Source organism: Mauremys mutica, chromosome 8 (assembly GCF_020497125.1).
Source record: "Mauremys mutica isolate MM-2020 ecotype Southern chromosome 8, ASM2049712v1, whole genome shotgun sequence".
In the NCBI taxonomy this organism is placed as follows: Eukaryota; Metazoa; Chordata; order Testudines; family Geoemydidae; genus Mauremys; species Mauremys mutica.
In genome coordinates, this window is record NC_059079.1 from 30,371,473 (window position 1) to 30,388,386 (window position 16,914).

Below are 16,914 nucleotides of genomic sequence, written 5' to 3' on the forward strand. Positions count from 1 at the left end.
CAGCTCTTGTGTTCCTTTTCCCTCTACCAGTACAACTCCTATTGGAGAACAGTAGATGGAACACTTGCAACCAGGGCTGGCTTTAGGCCGATTTCCCAGAACTGGGCCCCGCACCCAAGAGGACCCAGCACCCACGGCTAAGGGAGCCCCTCTCCGGGGGTCTTCGGTGACATTTTGGTGGCGGGTGATCTGCTCCAGGGGTCTTTAGCGGCAGGTGGTCCTTCAGTGCCATGGAAGACCCAGAGCAGACCCCTGCCGCCGAAGTGCTGCCAAAACCCCGGACTGCCACCAAGTATTCCAATCAGGCCCCACGGGTCATAAAGCCAGCCCTGCTTGCAACTACAGTGGGAGCCAGTAGAAGTTTATGCTGCGAGAAGTAACATTAATTCCTACTCAGATATCCATGGTGTAACATTCTGTACTTCAGGGGAGCACCCTATAACCCCCATAGTCCTCATTTATATATATAATTGTGATCTTGAATATAAAGCATGCCATGTAAGGTATCAGGGGAAAGGTTATGATCTGCTGAAAGTCATTGTTCTATCTAAATATGTATATCATTAGTGCATATGAAGTTATGAGATTGTGTTTTATGGTTGTGAGACAACAGCAAGGAAAGTAACCAGTGCCCGGGAGGGTGTCAAACAACCATCAACAGCCATTGTCCAGCAAGGGAGTTACAATTCAATGACTCGCCTGCATAAGGCCACACCAGGGGAATTGCTCAGCTTTGCCTGGGGACTTAGCAATTCCCCCCAGACATGCTTGGACTTGTGTTCTCCAAGCACGTGTACTAAGGGTATAAAACAGAACACAGTGACCCCATGCTTGGCCTTTTCTCCTCACCCCACCTATGCTGCGATCAACAAGGACATTCAGAAGACTAAAGACTCCAAAGGGGAGACTGGCCCAGGTTTCAAGGGTGAAACCTGTGTAATATGAACTGCAATATTCAGTGGGCTGAAAAAAACTGCTTAATTTCTATGTTGCCCAGTCTAATAGGATTGAGAGTTTAGACTGCGTGCTTATGTTTTGTTTTATTTTGGTAAACCCTCTGACATTTTGCCTATCACTTATAATCACTTAAAATCTATCATTTGCAGTCAATAAACTTATTTTACTGTTTATCTTTACCAGTGAGTTTGCCCGAAGTGATTGGTAAATCTGCTCAGGTTAACAAAGGCTGGTGTATATCCACTTTCCATTGATGAAGTGGTGAACCAATAAATAAACTTGCACTGCTTGTCTTGAGCAGTGCAAGATGGTGTATTCCTGAGGTACAAGGCTGGGAGCTGCGAGGATTCAGTTGGTGCCTTTCTCTGTGTGATTTATGAGTGGCTCTGGGAGCATTCATGCAATCTAGCTAGGTGTGGGGCTCCACATGCGGTTGTGCTGAGTGATAACAACGCCTGGAGGGGTTTGCTGCTTGTCTCTAGCAAAGCATTGTAAGAGACAGCTCAGGCTGGAGAGATAAGGGGGCACAGCGGTACCACAATCCCAGGCCACAGTCTGGGGATCCCATCACACATGGTTTCTGGATGGAAGCATGTTGAATGGAACAGCTGTTGCCTGGCTCTGTCCTCAAATTTCCATGGAGCCTTCACTGCACAAAGCTCATAGAATGGAGTATGGGAAGGAGGAGTATGTAATGGAGCTGGCCTTACATCTTTTATGGCCTCTCATCTTGTTACCCCCAGGTTAGAGCCCCATCTCTTCATTTTGGCAAAGGGGAAAATATAGCCCCGTGCTTTTTTATATATCTACAGAAACAAATGACCTGACCTGCATGACGAATAACTTTGATAATTAAAACACAAAGAATTTTAAATATCTGTTTTATTTTTACACTGCTCATGCTGCTTGTTCAGTTTTTGTATTTCTCTCAGCGAGGACAATGAAAATAAACTAATTCATTTTTTATTAAATTTACCTTCAGATTTTCATGCACAGCAATTCTCAAACCTTGGTCCATGGTCAACTTCTATTCTGCAGGGTCCCGGCTGGAAGTCTGTGAGCAGCTAGCTGGTCACAAGAGGCTGGCTCTTCCTCTCATTTCCAGCTGCTAAACTACGTTAAAAAAATACTAATACATAAATACTTTCTCAATATGTCTTTTTCATGTAAGCAATTGTTGTAGTTGTCACAAGGATGTTATGTGATCATGGATGGGAAGGAGATTCACAAATGGCAGGAGCTGTGGTCCACAACATTAAGAATGTGAGAACCCCTGCACTAGTACAATGTTGGGGTAACAAACACTGCAGAAAGTTTTGTTTTTTTAAATCTGTTTCCATTGAAATTAAACTGAATCTAATGGTCTTAGCTGTTGTAAAAGCTTTGAGTCTCATGGCCTCCTGCTTTTCAGGTCATGCCCCCACTTCTCACACAGTCAGGGGCTTGAGTCAGAAAAAGGGCTGCTTATATTTTTAAACATTTAAGTTATGAAATATTTATAGTACAAATGTTTATAATTATTACATGAATGTTGCTTTTTATGTGCCAGATCATAGAATATCAATGTTGGAAGGGACCTCAAGAGGTCCATCTAGTCCAACCCCCTGCTCAAAGCAGGTCTAATCTCCAGACAGATTTTTACCCCAGATCCCTAAATGGCCCCCTTAACGGCTGAACTTACAACCCTAGGTTTAACAGGCCAATACTCAAACCACTGAACTATCCCTCCCACCAAACATGCACTGAGGTTAACAGAAGGACTCTAGACACACTGCCATAGACTTTAATGGATGATGACCTATACACTTAAAAACAACTCTTTATATATCTTTACACCCCTCATGCGCCTCCCAAAACTAAAAGGCACCTCTCCTGACCAAGGCCAACAAAACAAATTTTGAGTTTATCAGCCAAGCCATTTTGCATGTGGACAACAAAGTTTTGAAAAGTGAATGTTAGGGAAATTTTCAAATTACCATAGCTTTAAAACTCTTTGTCTGATTTTGTTTTAATCAAACTTCCCAGAAAAACTCTATTCTGGGAAGAGACAAGGAATGCAAAATTTCAGGAAGGTCAGTTTCTTCTTGGAGAAGTTAAGTGCAGGGAGTGGAGAAGAAGTTACTCAGTTACTTTCAACCCCCATTTGTCTGAGCATTTAAAGCCCAGTCTTTCAAATAGGGTTGCCAGGTGTCCGGTTTTCAACCAGAATGTCTGATTGAAAAGGGAAACTGGCAGACACTAAAAGTCTGCAGTAACTGGCCTGCACCACGGGGTGGGAGTGTGGGAAGAACAGTCGCTGCTGCTGGAGCCTGGAGGAGCAGCCCTGCTTAGCAGTGGCCGCTCTTCCCATCCCCCAGCCTGATGGACAGAACTGGCTGGCTCCCAGAGTCATCAAAGGAGGTACTGGCAGGGATGCTGGAACAATTTGAATAGTGGGGGTGCTGAGAGCCATTGAACCAAACTGTAAACCCTGGATATGATGGAAATCACTTCAAGCCCCCACACCCCTAGTTCCAGCACCTAAGGGTACCAGTGCTATCTGGGGGAGGGGGATGTAACCTGTTTGCCTCCCCCCACCCCATTGTGCCCTGATTTCCCCAGCCCCTCACTGCAGGGATGGACCCTTCCCCCCCCTTCACTCCAGGGACTGACCCCTGCCATGCCCCGATGTGCCATGATGGGGCAGGCGGGCAGGCTCCTCCCAGCCCAGTTCTGCAGCAGCAGGTGAGTCCCTACAGATAGGGGAGCAAGTAACAGAGGGGAGGGGGGATGAAGGACAGGTGGGGCAGGAGCAGGACCTCAGAGGAAGAGGCAGGGCCTTGGGGAAAGGGGTGAGTCAGGGGTGTTCAGGTTTCAGGGATTAGAAAGATGGCAACCCTACTTTTAAACACTGGCTGTTACTTAAAATTAGCTATTAAATCCATATTTAGAGACATAAGTGGCCTGATCTGTGGAGGCAATGAGCAACCACAACTCCCATTTGATCAATGGCAGCCATAGGGACTCAACCCCTGAAAGTAGGTCCACTTTTATCTATGTACTCAAGTTTGAGAACTTTAGCCTAATTGACTTTCAGAAAGTCTCAGGGTGACAGAACTAGGTACAGAACCCTGCTCCTCTCACTTTCCGTACACTATAGTCTCTACAGGAATGTGCGGCCTCCTCTGAGGTTTGAAAAACAATGACACGTTATATTACATAAAATAGTTTCAGCCAAATGGAGATAAATCAACAGTAGAAAAAGGGTTTGAAAGCAGCGTTCAATCAGCAAAGATACATATATATTTGCTAAAGTGAAAGGTGATGGTAAAATGCCCTCAAGCAGAGCACGTGCATGCATACTCAGCAGCTTTCAGGCTCTGTCTTTATCAAGAACGATTTTGCACAATGGCGACTTTGCTGAAAGTTTGTTTGGTTTTTTTGTTTTGTTTTGTTTTCTCCACCCTTTCCTAGAATCCCACTGTAGAAGAATGTAAGCAAAACTGAGCTGATTGTTTTGGTTACTTCCTTTTCCTGGAATTTACTTTTGTCCATAGGCAAAACAGTTTAGCCAGTAATTACTGCTGCTGTGGTGTGGCTTAAGTGAAACATATTTACCAAATTATTCTCCAACTAAAAATAACAATTTGTTGTTTATGCAACATGTCACATCCTATAATGGCTAACACCAAACTAATCCATATGAGCAAATCTCAAATTTGTTTCCCCAGCATGTATAAATTGTCAGAAAGTGGTGGGGGAAGGGATTTTAATAGTGGGAAATTATATAAATGAGAGAGTAATTTGAGTTTGTAATTTTTTTGGTTTGTTGTTAGTGAGTTATATTGCCTGCAATTTAATTATATTTGGATATTAATGTATTTTAAGTTACATGAGTGTATGGAAATGTATATGTATGTAAATAAATAAAATGCATTATGTATACAAATGGGACTGTTCTCTGTAGTCTTTTTCTTGGCCTTTCCCAGTTTACCTTGTCATGAATTATCCTGACACTACTCTCTTGGAAGACAGACAACAGCATTTTACCAATATAAAACAGTGGATTTTGCAAAGTGGGGAGAGTTAATCTCTCCCATTCAGAGAGGATATGGCTCTGTGGAGCTCAAAAGCTTGTCTCTTTCATCAACAGAAGTTGGTCCAATAAACAATATTAACTCACCCACTTTGCCTCCCACCTTAGCTATAGCACATTTTAGCGCACCATCTGAACGGGTGAAATCTCGATGATCTCTGAGAGGTGATGGGGGTGAAACTGAAACAAAGTCCACCTGTGACCCTCCAAACAACCAGATTCTCCAATCAGGATTGCGTATAACCCTTATTCTCCGCGACTGCATCTCCCTGGCCCCAGTCCTGCTGAGGAGGATCCCAGGGCGGATCCCCCATCACCCTCTGCCCCGATCGCCCGCGGTGGATCCCAGGACAGATCCCGGAGAGGCGGGGCGGGCTGTGCGGGCCCCTTTAAGGCCCGTGTGTCCCAGCGCCTCAGGGCAGGAGGCGGTAACGCGGGCGGTGCCCAAGCCCTGACGCCGCGCGCTCCGCCCAATCGGCTGCCGGGTTCCTCACAGCCGGGCCGCGGCAGGCGGCGCCCGACGCCTCCCCCAGGAAAGGCCGCGGCAGCTGGTGTCGGGGCTGACTCGCCCCCCCCCCCCGGGGATGAACATCATGGACTTCAATGTGAAGAAGTTCGCTGCCGATGCGGGCACCTTCCTGAGCCGCGCCGTGCAGGTACCGGCGGGAGCCAGCCGAGTCCAGCGGCCGCGGGTCGGGCCCGGGCAGCGCCTGTGGCGGCGGCGCTGGAGGCTGCGGCCTGGTGCCGGGTGGCCGCCGTGGGGCCCGGCGGCTGGGGCGTTGGTCCGCGCTTGGTCGGAGCCGGGCCCTAGGCCCGTCCCCGCCTGCCGGGCGGCCGTTGGCGGCGGGGTGTGTCACAGGCCGGCCTGGGCCGCTGTAACCCGGGCTGGGCGCCCCGTGCCTGCTGGGGGGCGGGCATGGCCCCGGGGCGGGGGCGAGGGCGCTGGCGGCGTCTGAGCCGGGCTGGGAGCTCGGACCGGGGCGCCCCGAGCTGGGGGAGGGGGGTGTGTGAGGCGACGGCGCCTCTTGTCTCGCCTGCCCGGTAGTACAACAAGCCGCGGCGGATGCCAGTTCTCCAGCAGAGCCGGTGCAGTCCGCTCCGCTTACAGCTCGAGGCGCCAGCTCCTCCGCCTCAGGTGTGAGCCCCTTCTCCTCCCCTGTGTTCACACGGCGCCCTTCGGGCTACCGGGGCTTGGGAAGGGGAGACGGGAAACGCAGCCCCCAGGCATGGGAGGGGAGGCGAGGAGGAGTTCGGATGCTATGGGCATGGGGCAGGGCATGCACAGTAAATACTCTGCCTAGACAGAGCAGCTGGGGCTCACAGTGTGTGGTACAATGTATCGACACAGGATCTGTTAACCGTGTGGGGGTCTGAAATGTGAAGCTAGATTCCCATCAGTGAGTGAGGAAAAAAAATGGTCAGCTGAAGCAAATGAACATGGGTGATGTACCTTAAGCAGCTGGCCTGGCACATGAACCTGTCTATACATCCTTTTTTTAACCATTCAGTCTCTCGCTAAGGAGATGCTGCTGGATTTTGATATTAAGTCAAAAAAACCTGTCTCTTAGCAGTCTTTTGTCTCCAAACTACTCTTACACAGTGTCCTTAGCATTAAAAAAGTGAAACTGGCTCCTGTTCCTTAGTCTGGGGAAGGGTGGGGGAGGTATATGCCTCTGATCTTGACTCCCAAGGAGAATGTAGCAACTCATTTTGGTGGTGTCAGAATATTTTTAGTGAGTCACAATCAGGTTTTGGACTTACTTAAAATGTTATGATGCAAAAAAGGACACTAATATCTGGTCAGAATCTAGCCATGAGCCTGAGAAAATAGTACTGTTCTAATCTTCACATTATAGAAGGAACCATGTGGATCAGTGGGATGGTTTGTAGAGGTGAGAGAGAAACATAACAGAAGACCCAGCTTAGAGAACAATCAGTGCCATTAAAACAATCTTAAAGCTGGAACAGCTGCTTTGTGGGCTGAATCTTTGTGGGCTTTCTAGCACATTTTTCTCTTTTTTTCTATCCTCTTCCAGGTCTTTGGGGTGTCTCCATACTTCACAGACTCTTTTTTATATCCCCTTGATGATTATGTAGTGATTTACTCTCTTTCCTCAGTGGATTGGGGGGGGGGGGGAAGAGCCACAGTTTTCCTTGCATTGTAAGATCTTGTGATGTAAATCTTGTGACCTTTTACTATCTTGATTCCTTTTTTGCATGTAAATCAATTTAACGCTTAAGCCTACTGTAGTTCTTTTGTCATCTACCCTGGGTTAAAGTAGGGGTAAGCTGCACTGCTGAGAGTCATGGCTTACAACCAGTGCACTGCCATCTACATTGTTGGTTTTCATCAGTGTAGCTACATCAAAGGTTAAAACATTAATGTAGACAAAGCCTCAGCGGAAATGTGCAAGTGTGTGTTGCTACATCAACTGCTGCCCAAAGAATACAATAAGCTCACTACAAAAAAGCAGATTCTTGTTGCCTATGTCACACTGCTTGTATGTTACCACTACTTCCCCCCACCCTATCTGTTCTCTCTAGATTTTAAATTCTATAAGCCACTATCTATGTAGGGACTGCAAATACAGTGTTATATTCCTTCTCTGTGTGGCAGCAAATAACTAGCACTGATTTGTGTTTAAACTCTTCCTGTGCTCTAACATTCAGATGGCTTGGTAGTATGGAGTATAAGCAGCCATAGAAATTGTCTCTAAATGTAAAACATCTTTATCTCAAAACAAGGTTTACAAACACAATGTGAAGCAATATAATATAGCTGTAGGAAAATAACTTCTAAGTGCTTGCTCTAGCTTTGTGTTCCTGAGGAAGTTGCTGGAGGTGCATAACGAGGGTGCATAACATTTTCAAGAGTACCCAAGGCCTATTCAGTTGGGTGCTTTTGAAAATTGTACCTTGCATTTATATTCAGTGGAGGCTGTTTCATCTTAAGCAGATGTAGTTGCCCAGTGCTCATCTTCCCTGTCACTGCCCACTCCACTCCCAAGCTGTTGTTCTGTGGATTGACTTAGCGGTAAGCTGTTGCCTCCATAGATGCTTAGAAGGAGGTTGTCTCTCTTTGGGTGGGGAGGATCCTTAAAGGGACAACTTCATAGAAGTGAAGCTTCCTAATTGTCATCACCCTTGTAAAAACAGGTTCTGCTTGCTGGGAACAAAAGGAAGTTTTTGTGGGGTGAAAGAGTTCTTTCTCATTCTCATCTTGATTGTCATTTATGGAGCAAGAAAGAAGGTGTCTAGCTGTCCCTGGTCTTTGGGGAAAATGGAATCTCAAACTAACCTGAGCAACAACGGTGGGGAAGATTCCAGATATCCTTCTCCTAACCAGCTCCCACAACTAATATGCTCTCTATCAAAAGCCAGGCAAGAATGGGTCCGTCTTCCCCTCCTGCTGCGGCCATAGAGCAGAAGCTGTACCTCTTGTGTGGCCTCTGTTGGAGTTGGGGGAGCTGGTAGTGGCTGTGTTTCAGGAACTCACTAATATGGCCTTTTGCCTCTGAACAGCTCTAACACCAAGATATGCAGAAGGGTAGATTGAGTTTTTCCCATTTGGAAAAAGCCAATTTTTCCCTTAAATAAATTGTCCATATTAAAAACAAGCTTTTTTTTGTTATTTGGTTTAATAGAAGGCTACTGGACTAGATCCCACACTGATATGATCCAATATGGTAATGCCTATGTTACTGTGTCCTAGAAAGCAGTCTAATTTTCTACTCTGAACAGAGCTGTACAAAAATCTAATCTTATCTTTTATTAAAATGTAACAGCATCTGCCTTTTTTGGAGCAGCCATGTGCTAGCTATCCCTTAAAAGTTAAAGGCAAATCTTCAGGGTGCAGGACACTGCCTCCTTTACCTTTTCAGTTTTGAATATTAAATACATATTTCATGAAGAGGATATGAAACAAAGCCATTTCCAATTTAGAGTTTTTAAGGTAGCTTTCACCACTTTGGGGAGAACTAGAGTGGCAGCAGTATGGCATTGACTTTGGGGAACATCAATACGACAATCATTTCTGTCTAAAAATGTTACTACAGTGCAAATAACATTCAAAATTAATGTACTTAAGTCTTTTCTCTCAGTTGAAACTGTACTTGATACCACTTTGTGTATATGCAAGGTTAATAGTAAAATTGTCCAATCAGCTTCTCTGTTACTTGGAAGGCTGATACAGACATCATTAGGACAATAGAAAAGCTCTTCATTTGTAAGAGGAATGCCTTAGAGGATGCTGTATCAAAAATGACAGTGTAACTTATTGAAATTAGTTAACCCTAAAAAGTAAACTGTGGTGAATATCACTTAGCACCATAACTTGTGTGATGACTTATAAATGCACTTTCCCTACCTCAGGAGCTTCCAGTCTAACACAACAGAACTAGAAATGTCTTAATGTCTATAAAACTTCAGTTTCTGTACCCTAAACTTCTTTACACTAAAGGTTATGAACTAGAAAGAGAAACTAACCAATCTTATTCCAGTTTGAGTGTGATGAAAAAGTAAACACAAATGATGAAAAAGAAACTGAGTTTAATTATTTAAAACATGGCAGTATTGCATTTGTTTAATACACTAATATATCCATATGTTCTATGCACCCTTGACCATAATTAAAAATACAGCAAAATGGGTAGCGAAACATAATTAATGTACAGCACCCACCATGCAGCAATTAGAAACTCAAATATCCTTTCTCCAGCAATTCCCCACTTTAAGTTCCCCTCTCTCAGATGCTGCTGTGGTGGTGGCAGGTTGACTTTGCAGGATGCCCTTCAGATATTTGGGTTCTTACAGATCAGGGAGAGGGAACTTCTATGTTGGGAAGTCTCCCTCATGGAGAATGCCTAGCCATCAATGTCTTCTTTCTTATGCTAGTGGGTGCTTAATCTTGAGCGGTTTTGATGCTCTGTGGTATGGCAGTCTCTCCCATTGGTTCTCTGCCATTCTGGACTTTATTGGTCAAAACCAATATTGTAAACTGGAAACCCACAGACAGCCACTGAGAATTGTGGCAAGATATCCCAACTACCAAGCGGACAGCTGCATTCTTCACTAGCCTCAGTTTCTGGAAACTTTTAAAATGTTGCCCCACAGAATGCATTGGAGTAGTTTTATCTTGAGGTGACAAAGGCATGGATGACAGTTGTGAGGTTTGCATACAAAATGAATGGTTGCAGCCTCCTAGCTTTATGTAAATAATAAAAGCTGAGCAAGCCTCATCTTCTGGTATCAGCTGGGAGTCTAAACGGACCCCTGTATTGTGAATCTGACAAACAAATGGTGGAGATGCACACTCCCTTAAACAAGCCAAGATTCTTGCAGTCTCTTTGGGTTGCTTCTTCCAGCCAGGTAATTTCACCTCAACCTTACTTGGATTAGTTTTAGCCAGTTAGCTCTGCACCAGTCTCACCCAGATACTAAGGTCAGTATAAACTGTACTTTTGATGGCATAGCTAATCTAGGCTAATAAACTCTATCAGCAAAAGCCTAGTTTCCATACTAGGGCTGCTTTGCCAGCACAGGTATGTTGGTCACAAATCACACCCAGATCTACATAGCTATGCTGGCAACAGTTTGTAGTGTAGACTTGGCCTTGGTTATGAACTAAGAGCTACATGTTTTATAAGCAAACCTTAATATTTTTATAAACTTCTGTCTGCTTGATGGATGAGGATCTGTTTTTGAACTGATTCAATAAGGAACTGTCTTGATTGGCAAATTTGGGGTCTCCCTCTATATTCCAATTTTCACCATTAAAAGGAACAGTGCATGCTGTTACTCTTCCTATTAACTCCTTATTCTTTTGCTATCTGCCTTGTTATTTCTGTTGTGGAAAACATGGTTTAATCAAACATTCATTTTAGCAAACATAAAGCAACGTAACAGTTTTGAAATTTTGTATAAACATTAGAAAACGGAACAATATTAATATGCCTATAAAATAAGACCACAGACGATGTTTGTGCAGTTCCTTGCATTGATGTGGAGCCCCAGTGAAGCAGAACATATGTCCAGTCTTGAAAAGGAGGCACTACCAAGTTACCTTTTTTCACTCTGCATAATGGAAACAGAAACGAGATTGTCCAAGCCGATTCCTTTTCCAGTTAGTTTCACTTTTGGTTATCGGGTGCGGTTTACTGCAGAGAATGTTGAGGTTACTACAAATGAAGCTTTGCAGTCAGAATACTGTAACTCCTCGCTTAATGTTGTCGTTATGTTCCTGAAAAGTGTGACTTTAAGCAAAACAATGTTAAGTGAATCCAATTTCCCCATAAGAATGAATGTAAATAGTGGGGGTTAGGTTCCAGGGAAATTTTTTTCACCAGACAAAAAACTATATATGATATAGATATACACCCAGTATATGTTTTAAACAATTTAATACTGTTCACAGCTATGATGATTGTGAAGCTTGGTTGAGGTGGTGAAGTTAGAGGGTGGAAGAGGGAGGGATATTTCCCAGGGAATGCCTTGCTGCTAAATGATGAACTAACTCTGGGCTGAGCCCTCGAGGGTTAACACGTTGTTAATGTAGCTTCTGATCAAGGCAGCACGAACAGGAGGGAGAGGAGACAGCATAGCAGACAGACACACACATACCTTGTGTGTGGGGGAGAGAGATGCACACTGCCCCTTTAAGTAAGATGACCCACTCAGGAAGTTGAGACAGCAGCTGCTGCCCCAAGCTCTCTGTATCCCTCAGTGTCCTCTCCCTGCTCTATGTGAAGAAGGGGTAAGAGGGGGGAGGGGGACACCCTGACATTATCCCTTCCTCCCCCCGCACAGCAAGCAGGAGTCTCTGGGAGCAGCTCCAAGGCAGAGAGCAGGAGCAGCACATGGCAGTGGGGGGAGGGACAGCTGAACTGCCGATTGATAGCCTGCTGGATGGCTGCAGCACAGGGAATTTAGGAGAACGGGGCGCTGATAGGGGGGCTTCTGGTCCACCTTGGTTCTAAGTTCCCACCAGCTAGCTGCAATGGGCTGCTTTTCCTGCAAGCAGTGGACAAAGCAGGTGGCTGCCAAACCATGACGTTGGAAGGGAGTATTGCACAATTTTAAACGAGCATGTTTCCTAATTGATCAGCAACAAAACAACGTTAACCGGGACAACTTTAAGTGAGGAGTTACTGTACTTTTAGTCTGCTTATGTTACATTGTAAACTTGCTAGGGATTTAATTGTCTAGCCAGGTTTCCTTCCCCGAAAATGCCCAACCTGAACGGGGTTGTCAGATGAGTACATAATCTAACGTTGGAGACGGAGGTGAAAAACGCTAAATTTGTTCAGGGGTTAGAACAAGACCCAGACCCACTAGTGTGCAACTTTCTTTAACTGGAAGACTAAAACTCAACTTAAAATGGCTGCTGGGACTTAAATATCTGCTTGTGATGGGGACCAGGTTTGCAAGTGAGGACAGAGGTGTAATAATAAAGCTGTTTGGGAAAGCATACCTGTCTCTGGATCCAGACAAAGATTCTGTGTGCTCTTTTATGAGCACGAAATTTCCCCATGTTAAAACTAAAATCTTACTATGGTGACTTAAACACCAATTGAAACAAATAGTATGTTTTAATTTATTTCAGTAAGAATTTGAAATCTCAGACTATGAACTTGCAAACTCAAATGCACATTTGCTAGCTTTCAAAGGCATCTTCATTTCATTTCAAACTATTTTTTGTGATATTATTAGGGCTTAGTTGCTGAAGACTGAGTAAAGTCAGTTTTCAAAAAGCTTATACATAAAATAAAACATAATTAGATCAAGGCTAACATTACACGCGGCTGTTTGTGCTGACCAGACTAGTATTGCTAATCTAGCTTTCTTTAACCAATAGTTTACCGAAGAAAAACTTGGTCAAGCAGAGAAGACTGAACTGGATGCTCATTTGGAAAACCTCCTCAGCAAAGCAGAATGTACTAAACTGTGGACAGAAAAAATTATGAAACAGACAGAGGTTTTATTGCAGCCAAACCCAAGTAAGAAACATGTTGGGTTTTTCATCGATACTTTAGTGCTAACTGTCTTGTCTATTTGCATGTGTGTGTATATTTGGCAGAGTCACTGCTGTATGTTTATACACACTGCAGTTCACTGTTCCTATTTAAAACTTCTCTTACATGTACAAGATGTACAATGCTTTTTTGATCTGTAACAAATTAGCTCTTAATTCCAATTCAAAGACTTGACTACATAAAACAGCAACTGGAATCTATAGCAGAACAATGACTGCGTGTGGGTTGTCTCAAAACATCTTGAGATCTGACAGGATCAGGGCCTATGAGAGAATTCCTCCTAGCCCAAAGGAAAACAAAATGCTAGGGAAGATAGGTTGATTATTTAATAGGTGTCACTCTTCCCTCAGTCTGTATTGTGTTGCTTCTCCACCATTGTATTAGGGGCATGATACTGCTTGATATTTTCCTTTGAGAATAGGAACTGGGGTTCTGATCACTTGTCATATTACCTTTAGTGACTCTTTACAAAAAAAGAGTTTTGATTAGACTTTGGCGAATTATGCCAGCATAATTCTGAGTTGTGTAACAAATCTGAGCTGGCCATGCAAATTGCCCTTCTGATTTGTTTTTCACAAATATTTGAGTGGTGGTTTACTGGGGAAAGGTTCACAAAACGTCAACGTATTTGTGGAAACGAAAACTGCTTGTATTCTTATTCAGTTGGAAAATAAACAAGATCATGATCCTTAGCTGATAGGTCGCACACAAGCAACAGAGCTCAAATGGCAAATATTGGCAGTAAATCCTTAAAGTGAATAAATTCAAATAATCTGCTCACAGAATAAGGCTAAATTCATCAACTAAGCTTCTCATTGTAAACTGTTGGCTTAACTCCAAGTTGTAAACCTAATATCCTGGCCAATTTCTAGCTTAGAATATAATTCAAGAAAATAATTCATCTCAATTCTCGCTACAGATTCAGTTGGTTATAATCTTCAGTTCCTCTTCTAGGTTTTTTATTAGTGGGTCATATGATTCTCATTTAATATGTATTAAAATGTATAAACTGTTTTTAATGTCTTTTGGGTGGGCTGATGTAAATCACAGGGTTGTCTTTTTATTAAATCCTCATTTAATCATCAAGCAGGAAACCTTGATTTAAATACTTAAGAATACAAATGTAAAGTAAGATAAAGATTTAGTTATTTTCCTAAAGACATTTACGTTCTCATTGGTTGGTAACCATTAAAAGATTGATTTTTTTTTTAAATCAATTAAATATAGCCTTTACACTAAATTTGGTTTTTTCCTAACCAGAGGAAATATTTTCTCTAGATATTTAAGCAACTATATATCTTCGCATATATTTATTCATCATCTTAATATTTTACATTTAAGTTAAAATATTGACTAGTGCCTTAATTTGCTAGACTAATTTTTACTCATTTACGTTGAGCTATATTTGGATAGAAAATGTGCATTTTTAATTGAATTCCAAACCAATTTTAAAACTGTTTTTTATCTAACAAAAAAAAATCTTAAATGTGCTGGACGAAGTTTATCAAACCTGTTTTCATTTGACACTGGCCTAACAAACTAAGTGTTATCTGTAGTTATTGAATTGAATTGATTGTGTATGGTCACTGTTCTTCAAAACTTCAGTACTACTAGATCTCATCTGCACACACCTCATTTTTATTTAGAGATTGGAGAGAAAACAAACTCTCCTTCCCCTCCACCACCCCACAATTTTCAGTTGGCTTCTCAACTCTGAATTAACTAGTCATTGAATTGAACTAATTGAATAAATTGAAAAGAAAATATTCTGTCTGCACCTACCAAAGTGGCTACTGCCATCAAAAGCTGGCTTAGCACTTTAACAGACTCTGGTTCCAGGTGCTCAGCCAGTGACTTCCACCAGTTCAGTGACTCTAAAAATTTCACAGCAGAAGTGCTATACTGCTTCAATATTTTTACTTACAATTATTTAAATTAATAGATTATACTGAGTTTAGGCCTTAATATATTTGAAATTACGGCAACCTACACGGTTTCTGTCCTTTTTTTTTTTTTTTAAAAAGAGTGCATTAAATAAACCAAACTTTCTTTTTTATTTAAAAAGTTGATTTTTATCCACCCTGCTTAGGGTTCTGTCTTAATGCACAGTACCATGTACAATTATAGCAAGAACCCCGCAACTTTGATTCAGTCTGCAACTGCTGATGTTAAAGTACTAGAAAAGCTGTGTCAAAGTCTCTGTTCATCTGGAAGCTGTTCTACACGCTTGGGTTAACTCTTCAATGTGATAGGCATAACATAGACTTTACTCTCTTTAATTGCATGAGAAATACCCCGATCTGAACAAAAATACAGCTTGAATGCATTTCCCTGCCTCGCCACTCCAGAGCATTCTTTGGGCTAGGGTCAGAGTTCTCTGTGGGTTTCCATGTTCCTCCTGCAGTGCATGGCTTGTTTTCCTAACCGTGGAGCACTTTAACCTTGATTGGTCCTGCAGCTGTACCTGCTACAAAAACATCCCAATCTTTTTCCTTCTCCTGCCGAAAACTTCCTGTGTGGCTGAGAGTCTTCCCTGATCCCCACAGCCTCAGAGGTTTCAAAGGTTAGCGTCACTATGTTGGTTTCTGTTCAGCTGTTCCAAATCCCAGCTCACTTCTGAGGAGTTAGGAGAACCAGTTTTCCCCAACTTCAGCCCACCTCCTTAACATACCAGCTGTGTGGTCAGAGTACAGTCACTAAGGGTAACTGCTTTCCATTTTCCCTAGCTTGGTGGGTACACAAGCACTGTCAGCCCATGGGGGATTCCATTTTTACACAGAGGTATTCAGTGATACAGCAATTTTCACAACTTCATAGTACCTACTAGAAATCATAAATTGTAGGCTGTTCACATCTTCACAGTATTCCATGGGAAGCTGGACCTAAACTCTGTTGCAAGATACTTGGATTCTGTGACATTCTGCTGTGGCAAAACTGGAAATCCTGTAAGATTCTCTTCAGTTAAAAGATGGGTGTTTTTGATTAATTCAGCATGAAATTGAGTGTTACAACTGGTACTGTTCAGATTAAAAAAAAAATCAATTTTATGGTGTTCCACGCTTAGTTTGATATGCCAGTTAGGTTCTAGAAAGCAACTATGCTTTAATACAAATCAGAGTTAAAGCTGAGTGTTTTGGCAGCTGCATAAAGAGGTGAGTGGGGCTCATGGTATCCAGGAGGTAGTAAGGCAGTTTAGGATTGTGGAACAAGCACATTAGCTGCATACGTCTACTAAACTGAGCAGCAGTGAAATAGTTGACAATATTGATGCAAACTATCCTCTTTGGGTTTCAGTCTTTACCTGTTGAGGTGAGTGATCAGTTCCTGCCTCTCAGAGCTGTTTCACACTGTTTATATACTTAGACCTCCAACTTGCTTCACATCTTCAAAGTTTTCCTGACATCCCAAAAAATAGAAACAATTCTCTTAAGCGACTGGTGTTGAAATCATGGAGCACACTTGTTGCAAGATGTGGATTCCAGAGTAAATTCTGCAGCAGCTGGATACACAGGCCTTGAATAAAAATATAATTAAAAGCCAAATTCTATGAAACCTGCATATTATAGTTCCATTACATGAATAGAATGGCCTATAACAAAAATGCTAGCTCCATTCTCTTCTTTGGGGAAGAGGAGGAGTAGATGCTGCAGAGAGTTAAGTTCTTTGCTTCCTACAGCTAGAGGATGGTTGCAGGGAATTTGACCTCTGTAGATGAACGGCTGATAAACTAATGGCATTGGAAAAGATGTGACTGCCCAAGCTGAGTAACTTTCCCTCCCCTTTTGCCCTCTTTCCCCCCCCCTCCTCCTTGAAATAGTAGGGAGTCAGATATGTAGGGGAGGGTTTGAGTGT

The 16,914-nt window shown here is 42.9% G+C and overlaps 1 protein-coding gene across 4 annotated transcripts in view; it reads left to right on the forward strand.

Moving 5' to 3' along the window:
- The first annotated feature begins 5,335 nt into the window (after positions 1-5,335).
- SH3GLB1 (SH3 domain containing GRB2 like, endophilin B1) overlaps positions 5,336-16,914 on the forward strand; it is a 40,676-nt gene continuing 29,097 nt past the window's right edge. Inside the window, exons 1-2 of one of the 4 annotated variants that reach the window (XM_045027717.1) lie at positions 5,340-5,688; positions 12,885-13,026. In XM_045027717.1, the coding sequence (XP_044883652.1) occupies positions 5,617-5,688; positions 12,885-13,026 (214 nt within the window). In that variant the 5' untranslated portion in view covers positions 5,340-5,616. Of the gene's footprint in view, positions 5,689-6,148; positions 6,168-12,884; positions 13,027-16,914 lie in introns of those variants that run through there. The other 3 variants (XM_045027719.1, XM_045027718.1, XM_045027720.1) reach the window with 3 other exon arrangements.